Source organism: Propithecus coquereli, unplaced genomic scaffold (assembly GCF_000956105.1).
Source record: "Propithecus coquereli isolate 6110/MARCELLA unplaced genomic scaffold, Pcoq_1.0 Scaffold238, whole genome shotgun sequence".
NCBI classification, from domain to species: domain Eukaryota; kingdom Metazoa; phylum Chordata; class Mammalia; order Primates; family Indriidae; genus Propithecus; species Propithecus coquereli.
In genome coordinates this window covers 1801531-1814759 of record NW_012147930.1, presented here as the reverse complement: position 1 = coordinate 1814759, position 13229 = coordinate 1801531, and the positions used below count along the sequence as shown (strand labels likewise).

Here is a 13229-nt window from a genome sequence, read left to right as displayed (position 1 = left end):
AAAAAGAAAAGTTTGATATATAAGAATATCCCTCTTTATAGTCTTTATAATTTTAAACGTTTTGGTTATAAAAAATTCTTTTAATTTTAAACACTTTGGCTATAAAAATGTTCGACTCTAGCACTTTCTCAGCATCCTGTGTCCACCTCGTCACCTGACTCGTATCAAAACTCTGAGTCCTTATCTCTCAGACAACAGCTGCTCCATCCGGGCTGATGGTGGCGACGTTTTTCCATCCTCCTCAACCCATCGCCCACTTTCGAGATAACTACGGAGAAGTCTTCTTGACTTCCTGTTCTTGTAGATTCTTATGCCCCACTTGATCATGTTTCGGAAGAGAACATCTTCCGCAGGGTCCCGCTTGGGATGCTTGTTTGCTTTCTCATGACAGCTGTACAATCGCCAGCACCCGCCTCTTTCTTCCAGCTCCAAAGGCAAAGAGTGTCCAACTCCAGCCATCCCTCTTCTCTCCCCCTGCCTGAGGATTCACTTGTTTTGCTTAAATTAGATATACCTTGGTTATCACGGGGTAGTTATTTAGTCCTTATTAAATTTATGACTTTTAACTTTCTTCAATAATGACTTACAGTAGGTGGAAGTAATTCTTAAGAAAGTGTTCTCATAGAGGATGCATTTTACTACAGTTTATTCAATTACGAAAGCCACAGCCACAAATATTTTTGAGACACTCTTTTCTGCACTGTGGGCTCCTGCTGCAATGCCAGAGGGACGGTCCTCTTCCGCTTTCTAGGGACCCTCTGGGCTGGTGGAGAAGGTCTGTGTGGAAAACCCTCAGTTCTCGAAAGTTCCCTATTTGCGGCTGCGCACTCATGCTCTGACCTTGAGCATTCTGAGGTTCCAGCGAAAGGTCATGCAGTTGCTCACGCAGCCTTTTCTCTGGGCAGTGTCAGGAGCCATTTCCAAATTTGAGCATTGTTTGCCATCTGGAGAGGCTGAGAAGTTTCAAAATCATCCAGTCCGGCTGCTCTTTGTTTAGTAATTCTCCTCTCACGTTTTAATACAAGCGGCAAGAAGAAACCAAGGGGGCCTTCAACACAGGGCCTGGGCATCGCCTTCACTGTAGATCTACGTTGTCACCTGAAAGTCCTGCTGCCCACCTAGTTACAGAACCACTCCTGCTAAGCTTTTGCGACTTCTTTAAGTTTCTGGCAACATTTCCCTCCCTCCTTCGGAGCCCGACCTGCAGTGTCTTTAAAATACAGATTTTTGCTCACAGTATGTTGGATGCAGGTGAGGCTTTCTCTGTCATGCTCCTCAAATTGCCTTTAGCCCTGACCCAACACCCAGCCCCAAAGCTGCGCCCACATTTGTTACAGCAACACCCCACTTCCAAGTACCAGACTCTGCATGTGTTAGTGTTCAAGCAAAGCAGCAAAAGCAGCAGGATGGAAACGTGTGTGTGTTTGGATCAAGGAATTGGCTTACAGGGCTGGGGGGTTGGCTATGTCAGCCTGAATTCTGAGGGATGGGCAACCGGGAAGGGGCGGGGTGAGCAGACTGGACCCCTGGGTACAGGCCAGAGCTGCTGTCCGCAGGCAGGAGTCTTTCTCTCTCTAAGGAAAGTTCTCAGCCCTCTTCCGGGGCTTCCCAACTAGTTTGGTGAAGGCCGGGCAGAATAATCTCCTTAACGGAGTCAGTTGATCAGGGACTTCAGGTACACCTGCAAAGTCCCTTCACAGGGGCACCTACATTAGTGTGTGATTGAATAGCTGGGAGATGGGACGTGTTTGGTTCCCAAAATTCCATATGTAATTTTGAAATAGTTAGTAGTTGGATTAAAAAGGTAAAAAGAAACAGGTGAATTTAGCTTTAATAACATTTTCATTTAGCCCAAATACAGAAAATAGTAGCATTTTAACCCACAGTCAGTATAAAGATTATAAAGAGATATTTTGCATACTTTCCTTTTTAAATATATACTATGTTGCGAGCGTCTTATACTTAAGAGTATAGCCCATCTCAGGACAGCTGCACTGCAGGTGACCAGTGGCCGCATGTGGCCAGGAGCTACCACCCTGGACAGCACAGCCCTAAGCATTTAGCTCAGCCTTCAGGCCGGTTTCCGTCCTCTCTGTGGAGCGCCATCAACACCCTCACAGGTGTGAAGAGGAAACATGAGCTCAGTGAGTCGTGACCTGTTTCTTGGCCAGCTCTCCTGTAGAACACACTTTCTCCGATTAAAATCCATAAGTTTTTCGGGTTGGCAGCTTTTAGGAGCCCTGAGTATGTCATCATTCTCTCCTTTAAATAGGTCCCTACTTGCTTCTAATGACTGATTTCATCAATTACAGAAGAGCTGAAACACATTTTTTAAAAGTGGCAGTTCTGTAATTATTTCTATAAAAAGGTAACTTTAGATACATAAACTGCACTGGGAAATGGATACCATGAAACGTAACAGTGTTTCAGATGCTCCCCACAGCAGACTGCAGGGACACTGACTTCGCTATCAGTAGGTTCCTACAGCAAGTGCAGTTTCCCAGCTCCTTTTCCATGCTGTGCTATTGCCATGTTAAATGGTTTCTGAAATCTCAACATCATACTTGGGTTTTCCTGATTCATTGTTAGCCTCTCAAGCAGTCCTTATATTGATCACTTTCACCCTGTACTCTAATCTCAGCCGTCTACTGAATACAGTGAGATGCCTCTGGTCTGAGCATCCTGCAAGCTCTGTGCATAAGGATGTTTCAGATTGGTGAGTCCAGGAAGGACTGATTGTCAAGGTTCTCACCTTCACGAAGGGTCTCTAACTCTTAAGTAATTACCACGCCTTCCTCACAGAAGGCGTATCTGATGGAAGCATTCGATAAATTGCGGTGAGTCAGAAGTGATCCTCCCATCTGGAAACTGGTGTGGTTCGCCAATGCTTACATTAGCTAATTAGCTCTGAGGACTGGGGGAACATTACCTTTTCTTCCTGTTACCAAACAGATGAATGGTTGTCATAGCTCAGTAATCATACAAGTGATTTTGTTTGAAATTATGCTTACTTCATTTAGGGATAGGAAAACAACCATTATGATTTTTTTTTTGCAGGGCAAAACATTATGAGCTGTTTAAAACTGTGTATCTTTAACTGACAGTAGATTTTTTTAAATAAGCAAACAAAATGAAGAGTATAGCATTCTTTTATTTTTTTAAGTAGAATGCTCAGGCTGGTGTTTCATTCCATCAGTCTTTAGAGAGGATTTATGTAGAGAGCCTTTTTTAATGCTAATGCACTTTGATCTGTAGAGTTAATATTTTGAGTTGCTCTCTGAGTTAAAAAGGCCTCTAAGAAAAAAATGACATATTATTTGCAGTTGTAACTGTGGTTACATTAAAGCTAATTAGAGCCAGCAAGGGTCACAAAATAAAGTTGTTATTACCTTGGGATTCCAGGTGAGGTTAGCTAAGAATTACCCTTAATATATAAACTTGTTGTTTACCAAGAACTTTTATAGCTTTTTCTTTTTTGCCCATGTTTTCTGTCCATGCAGAAATGAATTTTTAAACAGCAATAAAACAGACCATTTACACATGAAAGATGACTCTTCATTCTACCAGATTACAGGTCCAGTGTCAGTTTTAGAATGATATTCTATGCACTGATTATTCAATCAAGTAGCTATTATCTCAGAGATTTAGAAAAACATATACATGATTAACTTTTTAATCCAGTGAATTTGGAGACATTTCTGTTGTTGCTTCCAGACTTCCTGAAGCTTTATCATTTTTACTTGGAGGTCACTCGGGAGAAAATGTTTTTTATTTTCCTTATTATTTTTTACTATGTTATTGGCAATAATAATTTTTTGTGTATTGTTATACAACCCTCATATTCTATTGATGTAGAATAACCTGAAAACTACCCTTAAGTTGGTGCTAATTACATTCCTGGAGCATGCCAAAGGAGTTTCTGAGTTGGGGTCCTTAACGTTTGTTTCCTCCTCTATGGAGCACTTTTCCCCCAGAAATCTACATGGTGTCCACCCTACACTGTTCATCAAATGTCACCTCGTCCACGGTCTATCATGACCACCTATCTTCCTTCCATAGTAAGCCTTTTTCAGACACTATACACACCTTTTCACTGCCTTTTTTCAAAGCTCTGGTCTTCTTCTGAGATTAAATGTTCACGTGTTTATTTGTTAATTTCCTGCTGAAGGCAAGAAATTCAGTTGTATCCTCCCTGCTGTATCCTCTGTGCTCAACTCATAACAAACCTGTAACGTACACTTCTCTAGTATATACGCTGTGCTGCGTTACGCTGTGTGCCAAATGCTTTACTTGCATTATTTTATTCAGTCTTCATAGCAGTCATGGATGGAGTTATGATTATTATGTTAATTGAATGACCTGAGGGTCTTTAAATGAAATAATTTAAGATGAGACAGCCAGTGGCTGCATAACCCAGGCCTGGACCTCAGATGGGATGAAGAAAATCAAGCTCCTAACTTCTGCAACTGTTGTCTTCACTGTGGTTGACAAAAAACAGTGTCTCCTGAAAATATACAAGAAGTAGACTATTCTATATAATTATTAATTTGCATGAAAGAAAGAAGCTTCTAATGTGAGTCTTGCTATCCCACTAATTCAAATTTAGTTGATTAGAATATTCCTTCTTTCAATTAACTTGATTAATTGAGCAGTTACCATAGAACGGTAAGATTTCCTGGAACTGAATTTAAATAAATAGATAAGTTATTGCTTTGTATTAAGTAGAATAAATTACATGAAACAAATGTACTTTGTACTTAATAAGTATTTATTGATTAAGCTGATAAATGGCATGCACTGGCATTCAAAATTGGTTAGTTTTCTTCTTCCTTTTCACTTCCCCTCTTGATTTATTTCCAATTTGTCATTCTGTGAATTCTGCCTTTTATTGGGAAGACATAAGATATATGAGTTTGAGTAAGATGTATGGAATTTGAGTTTACAAGTTTAGAAAACTGTTAAAATAACATCAGTGGCACATTAGGTCACGGTTAGTATCCAAGGACATTTATCAAGCATGTAAGTGAACATTAATCTCGATTAGGTGCTACATTTTCGGGAGGATCTTGACAAAGGGCAAGGCTTTTGCAGGAGTTGGAAGTGGCATTTGACTGTAATACCTATGAACGTGCATATACACATTTCAGTGATGGGACTTTATAGAGAGATCTTGGTCTAAAAACTTGCTGGCCACTAGTATATTGTGATTCCTAAATTATTAATAGGTTGCTTAATTAAATACCATGTTGACTAATTGAGTGCCTGTTTAGTGCAGAAGCTACTGTAGGGGAAGAGGGTCCCCTGCCTACAAAGACACTGTGCAGTGGTCCCATCCCAATCAGAACAGCTGCCCCTAAGTGACCCACCTGCGTGAGGAGCTGCACAATCCATTCTTAGCAGGAAGTGAGAAACTTGCAGAGTCCGCAAGTGAAGAGACAGGCAAGGTGATGAAGCCTCAGATTTCTAGCCTTCTGGGTCAGATCTTATGGCAACATTTTATTAACTCCCAGAACAGCAGTTGAATTCATGTTCAAATACGGCACAAAAACAGCCGGCAAAGCAACACAGATGTTGCTTGTAGGTAAACTGATACCAGCCATTCGCCTGCTTTAGGAGGTCCTGCGTGCATCGTCCAGGTTTCCTCACCACCCCTTTATTCTTCCTGCCTTACTGGCTGGCTTCTCCCTCCTGGGTCTGACTCCCTGTGACCTCACGGGGGACAGCAGACACCCCCCAGCTGGCAATTCCCAAAGCTTCCTGGCCTATCCTTTCTCCTCGCTGGTTCCCAGTCAACAGGACTCTCAGTCCTTCTTCGTCTCTTACCCCTCAGCCTGCTCCATCTTCTTCTCTAGATCTTTTTCTTCTTTCCAAGTGTTAAATTTTCAAAAATTTAACTTATAGTAGATATGGGGAAAAAAATCTTCCGGCGCTGGAGCTGATGGAGGAGGAAGACGTGGAGTGTGCCAGAGGAAGTTCCGCATGTGGGATCTCCCCTCTGCACGCTCAGATTCAGAAATTAACATAACCCTTCCTGGGGCGGAACCACAGAATAGAAAGAAAACCCAGGGAACTGTGTGAGCTGCAGGATCACAGGAGGACAACAGGCACGTGACTTCACTGTGTGGGTATTAGCTGGTAGAGACCCTGCTAACTCAGGCCACGTTATTGTTTGATAAAGACTCCACGCGTGCCTGATTGGACTTTGAGTAGCTGCCCATGAGAAAATTGAGGGCTGCTGTGGCTCGTAGGAAACCCTGATGCAGGAAGGCAGTAGCTGGTGAGTCGTGATTGGTGGGATGAGAGGATTGTCAGACGGGGAAGGTGCAGATGATGAGGATGGAAAAGATTGAGAATGGCTAAGACGGAGGCAGCAGCTAACGCTTTCAGCAGTTTCCTAGGAATAGGATTAGAATTAAGTCATTACAGTTAGATCATGTGAGTTGAGGTTGTTACACCTATCTGAAAGCTATAACAAATATTTACTGAGGAAACTACCAAATGCCAGGAGTTGTTCTAATTGCCAAAGTTAGACAAATGAACAAAACAGAAAAAAAAAAAAAAACCTCTGCACTGAATATTCCCACACTTTTCATCTCAGGTGACTATTTTCAAGGCATAATAAAATGTGGGAAAAAAGAATAAAAATAATGTATTATTAAAATGTATTGCAAAGATAGAGATATATTTGTTCACAAAAGAAAAATTCTTTTTCTGACAAATAATTTGACAACTTTTGGTAAAGAATGTCTCTGAAGAAACAGAATCTGTGACTTGCTCTACGTGAAGCTCAGCACTATGTATGCTTGAAAAATATGGTGGATGCGCTGGTTTTGTAACAAATTGTACTAACAGTGTTTTTAGCTCAGTAAAAAAAAATAATCACTAAAAATCACATTTCCACACACAATGGGTAAGAGAAATTGCATGAAATGCTGGTAGCCAATTTTAATAAGTCAAGTTAGGGGCCAAGCTTCAAAGCTAGCAACTGGGCCATAAGCCCATGGATAGCACATCATCAGCTTTGGAGAACTTCCCAGCAGGGGAGGTTCACTGGGGCCAGTGACTGGATGAGTACAGATTGTGGGTAGGATCGTAAGGGTTTTTGGGTTCCCTCTGCATAGATCCTTCAGGTGAATTTTTTATAAGTCTAAAATATAGACTTAGAAATGCAGTGTGGTTCCATTGATCCATAAGTAAATCAATAAATATTCACTAATGCTAAATTATATTTGTAACAACTATTAATTATAAAATGGAAGAACATATGAAAACAGAGCATAAAGATATTATAACTCACATTTTGTTGGTGCTAACTTTTCTTCTAAGAGTTTCTATTTGAAACTGTTAACATTAAAGTGCTCTAGGGAAATTTTACATTTGATGTTCATCCTCTCTGAGAACATCTTCCTAAAAATAGACTCATTAGAGAAGGGACTCTGAGAGTGTAGGAGATGTCCACGTTTGTGCTCAGTTCTCTGTCAGATGACCTTTGGACCAATGACGAACCTACCGAGTTTTGAAAACCACATAATCTTTTTATCCATCTTTACTTTAAAAATCTCGTTCATTTGGATGGTAAATGACAATTTTTTAAAAGTTAATTTTAACATGTTTTTCAGTGTATAGTAGGTCGATTTTTAGCTAATTATTTCCATAGTAAGTACTAAATAATTGAAAAGTTGTCTAAAGTCTTCTTGTCCCATTTTTCCACGTCAGGGACTACGGGCATCATACACAGTGCTGAGAATACGCAGGTAGCCAAGGAAAGACGCTGTTGCTAAGGTCGGGAGTGCAGACCTTGTAGGAAAGATAGATCAGTAGATTAATAATCACAGCAGAGAACAGAAGTATTATTAGGAATAGCCATGGTTCGTATTACTCTTATATCACTATAAATGGAAGGGAGAATTGGCTAGTTCTGGCGGCAGTTCGGAAAAGCTGGGTTTAATGGTTACTCCTACTCCCCCAGAGACTGACCTTCAAAGCCAGGGGTCCTGGTCTGTTCGGTTTTGCAGCTGAGGACCCTGGAGTGATAACTGACCTGGAGCAGGTGCTCAGCCAGGGGGAGGGAGGAAGAGAACGTGGGTTATGATACGGATTAATCCTTCCTTGGGAACGGTTTTCTCAGTTTGTGTGATACGACGTCTTAGGAAAATGAAGCAGAGGTTCTCTTATATTCATTCCTTCTCCTAAAATTAGTTTCTTCTGCGTTCTCAAACTCAGTTTAAATTATTAATGTTAAGACTAGAGTCCAGGCTGACATTAGATTTTCAAAATTTGTCTATTTATTTGAAAAGACTAAACCCCTTTCTTCAAGTGGAAAGCAATTAAATTATTTTTATATTCCAAACAGAATCACATATATTGGATGACGCAATTTCTATGCTTCACTTGGTTTTTCATTTCAACTTGAAGATATTTTATTTTTTCTTTTTCCTTTTAGAATCTCCACTTCTATTTTCTTTCTTTAAACTTTCAATAATATTTTAAGTTCTTATTTGCATTCTGCTGTAAAGAAATTGGTATAGTTTATTGAAGAATAGAGCCTGAAGCTTGAAAGTGACTTTGGAGATCTTTTCCAAAATCCTCCTTTGAAGTTGAAAGGACAAAGCTGGGAGAAACTACTTATTAAGGCCACACAGCATATATTAACAATAGATAAATCCCACTGTAGGGGCCTTTCTCCAATCTTATTGCATGTGTGTACAACTAAGTGTATATAGGGACTCTTTGTACAACCAAATGTACATGAAGACTCTCTTTAGGCAGAAACGGGATTAAAATTGGATTACGTTGATATTGACATTATCCATGGCACTATCATCAGTTATATCATTTGGTGAATGGTCATGCTTTTGGAAATAATATAAGAAAGTGTTCTGGTACAACAACACAGATACCAAACCAAGAATACCAAAGGCTGAGCAGAATCCACTTGCCAACCTGAGTTCATGTACCACTTTTTATCATGATCAGATAATAGCTGACTTGGAGTTCCATGTGACTATTGTATCTTTACCACACTAATGAAAAGTTGTAGAAAATCATACTGTTTCTATGTATTTCCAGCTAGAACATGTGGATCAAACCTGCGTGGACCCAGTGGAGTCATCACCTCCCCTAATTACCCAGTTCAGTATGAAGACAACGCCCACTGCGTGTGGGTCATCACCACAACCGACCCAGACAAGGTAAGGCTTCCAGCCCTCACCTCCGTGTGGCTAATGCAGTTGGCACTCCACCAGGGTCACCTGTCTAGGCCTGGCCAGTGGTAGGCATCCTCACATTTTCCTGTTTGAATTAAAAAGTCCATGCTGCGTTTTGGCATTTTGTGTCTAGATACCCGCATTCATTGGAAGGCAGTCTGAGATGCAAATGTAAGGTGAATATTCTCGGCGTGGCCCCTACAGTGATTCTGGAGATTAAGTTGTTGTTCTTCCTTCACGTGCCATAGCGCTTTTTGATGTGAGTTATGTCTTTCTCAGTTCAGGTCTCAACTGCTATATCAGAAGCTTTCTTAGGAACTGCAGTATTTCTGCACAGCACTGCTAAGGGTTAGAAATGCTCTTGCTATACTCAGATGCAAAGAATGCTGTCTCTCAAATACTGTTTTCTAAATCACACTGTGTGTATGTTCTTCTCATGAGCTGTATGAACTTTCCAAAAAGTTAACATGTCTCCACACTTTTTCCAAGTTCTCATCAAAAAACATTGAATAGAATCTGTACTTTCCCCCAGAAGAATAAAAGAGGGCAACACTGTGTTACTTCTCTATAAGTTTTGCATGCATAGTTTGCAATTATGGTACTACATTTTAAATCGTAGGCTGAGAAACCATGTTCATAATCATGTTTCATTGGTTATAAAATGCATTTTCTTTAATTTGCTTTAAGTTCAGTATAGATACCTACCTGTGAAAAGAAAAAAAAGGTGGAACCATTTTCAAATTGATTTGATTTAAAAAAAAAACTGTCAAAAAATAATTAAAGGTATGGATTTCACTAAAATAAACAATGTTAAAAGGAATATATATACTAACAGTAAATTTACTGAGCCCTCCTATTTGCCAGTTATTGAGTTATTACCAATAGTTCTGGGTCTAAAATGATCACCACTTTGCTTTTATATTTTATTAAAATATGTGTCATATTTATGTAGCTCTCTCTTAAGGCTAAAAAAGTTCTGATTTTAGATTCAGAAAAGTGTTCATTACAGACGCCTTTTGGTTTTGTGTTGGCTTATTTTAATTCTAAAATCCCAGTGTTTTATTGGAAGATATAGGCTTTAATAAACAGAACTGGGTAAAAATTCAGGGTGTTGTAGGCATTCTTCTTAAAGATTGAGCAATTTCTGGGCTGTCTTTGCTCTGTCCAAAGCCTCCAAGTTTTATTATGTGCTTCTCAGGATGCTAGAGCTGTGTTGTTCTCTGGGATGTCGACTATGCTAATCCAAACCATATTTTTCCTATATGCTATTCAATGGCTTATTTATTCAAATTTATACTCTTCTCAGCCCTTTAGATACCAGTTCTACCACTTAGTAGTTGCATGAATTTGGGAAAGTGAATTAACTTCCCTGGGCTTTAGATTTCTCACCTGTAAAAGAGGTAGTAATTGTATTCACCTTAGAGGGTAGTTGTGAAAAATTAATAAATCAGTGTGTGTGCCTACATAAGTGCAAGATCATCACCTATTATAAGTTATTAGTACGAGCAGCGGTAACATAAACAAGCATGGGAAAAATAGAAACAAATTCCACATTTACATACTTTTAAATAATTAGAATATTCTGTTTAGTCTCTAGGAAGTTAAATCATACGATCCTGGGAATTTAGAAGAGATTTGAAGGTTAGATAGTGAATCTGCAGGAAGGAAGTACTAAAACAATTGAGTTTGTTCGGCGGGTATATCAGGTATTGAGTGGAATGAATGGTGAATAGACTACCTCTATTTCCGTGGGGGTTCAGATGAAAACCAGCATTTTATATTACAGGGATCGAGGTGTGTTTGGGGACAAAAGTATCTGATTGAGACATTTATAAAATATTGACATACATTACCTCTGCGATTTGAGAGGTAGAAGAAACTCTTTTCTTGGATGCGTTATAAAAAAGTGTGTGTGCATATATATATATGGCTAAAAGGAATTAATTAGATTAAATCAAGGGCATATGTTAGTTAACTTCTATGTATCTCATGTGTTTCTATGAGAATTGCATGAATCTATCAGAAAAAAACATCTTTATGAAAGTAGAGAAGCCACAGCGAGGGACTGTGCAGGCAGTGTCCCTCTGCAGCTGCTGCCTGCAGGTAGGTGGCACCGCGACCCTCCCACCCCACCTCTGGCTGCAGCCCGGCCCCTTTACCACTGTGGAGCCCCAGCCCCGCCCAGTGGCCCCCGGTCTCCTGCTTGCTGCCAGGGTGCTGCCGCTCAGAGCTGTGAAGCCTGCAGGAGTCCCTTCTGCAAGGGGGGACGATGGGGCACAGGGACACTCCCTCCAGTAGGTCTGAGCTGTGTTCTGACAGCCCTGCAGCTGTCCCCAGCAGGATGGAGCCAAGTGCCCGCAGGGAAACTGGCTCAGTGCCACACTCACGGGTGTGATTCTTTCCCTCTCCTTCTCTTCCTTCCGTTAAGACCCAACGACCAGGCTGCCGGCAAGCAAGGTTTTGCCTGGGGGGAGACTCAGGGCAAGACAGAGATGGCACTGGCCATAGTTTAACATCATCCCACAGGCCTTTCACATGGAGGAGGCGCAAACACGCCCTACCGGGGAGGTGGGAATCTGCCACGTTACTCCAGTGAGAAACAGGGCAGGCTCCCTGGGCGTGGTGCAGGGCATGGTGACGGGAATCACCCAGAGTCGACCAGGTCTCGACTCAGCAAGACTCGGTGACCAGTCAGGGCAGGGGGAGGGCGATGGACGGCCGCGGCTCTTGACTGTCCTGTTGGACACTGTTTTCCACGTGGCTTTGCGCTGTGGCTGGCCTCTAGTAGGTGCTGTGAGTGACAAAAGAGAGGAGGAATGGGGATGGCATTGAGGGTGAGCGCGTGTCCTGGTCTCCCAGGGCGTCCTGGCAATACCTGCTGTCCTTACCCTGTTAATAACAACGCCTGTGTTTGATTCTCAACATTGTTCCAGTGAGGAACAGTAGGTCATATATGCTCTCTACCTTTAACCAGGGAAAGGACCCCCGGAAACACCGTGTGAGGGGAGGGGATGCGTGTGGTTTTGGGCACAATGATGTTGAGGGTCCTGCCGTATGTGCAAGCAGATGTCATGGGCGAAGGTAAACTTGGGATCCCAAGTGTGTTGTTATTGATGAAACCAGGGATTAGAATGAGGACAGGCAGGAAACCAAACAGAGTTAAGGAAAGCCATGGAATGGCGTTATTTTTTCTCTTAAGGTCCACTGAAGGGTGGATTTGGCTTTGATTATAGTGAAATCATCTTCTAACTAAAAATGTCATTAAAGAGTTTCAAAATACTAACACTTTTTTGCCATGAAACAGACCACCCATGGTGTTTCAATCTGGAAGACAGGGCTTTCAAGTTAAATCTTCAGGGAATTTCATTCACATCTTTAAAATATTTTCAAAATCCACTTAAATCCAGATTACATATGAATAATTATAAATATATTTATTCTGCATGAAAGATGTGCCTATGGCATATCTGAGCTCCTTGTTCTTTCCTGCACATACGAGAATAATTGAAATTTCTATCTAAAGAGAAGCTTAGAGTTTGTACTGTCTCTGCCTCTTACTTGGCAAGGAGGAAGCCAAGACCTGGGGAAGTTACACTCGTCTTTCAGGGCACTGTGATAGCAGGTCACCAGCTTCCGTGCTGCCTGTGACAGTTATTTCTCTTTGTGTCTCCCTATTCTGTTATCACTCCAGTCAATGCCACAAGGAAATGAAGGAATGGTTGCTCAGAGCAGCAACAGGATGATTTTGGCTGTAGGGCAGAGAGCCAACTAAACCCCAGTGTCTTTAGGGACACGTTGTTTCACGTAACCAAAGGGCAGAGGCAGGGCGAGTCCAGCTTTCATTCGGTCGTTCAGTGACATCGTTGCAGGCTCAGGGGTTTGCCATCCTTTCCTGCCCCACGACCCAGAGCAGAGACGGTATTTTCCACCCAGTTCTCATGACAGCTGCAACGCTTCCAGCTTTAGTGACAGACACAATCACGTTCAATGAAATGAGTCTTGTTCACCCAAGAGATGGGAGAA

The 13229-nt window shown here is 41.3% G+C and overlaps 1 protein-coding gene across 1 annotated transcript in view; it reads left to right on the top strand.

The window, feature by feature from the left end:
* The window catches only part of CSMD1 (CUB and Sushi multiple domains 1), a 1519798-nt gene that overhangs the window by 1138905 nt on the left and 367664 nt on the right, over nt 1-13229 (top strand). The window contains 1 exon segment of the mRNA XM_012645868.1: nt 9074-9191. Coding sequence (XP_012501322.1) covers nt 9074-9191 — 118 coding nt within the window.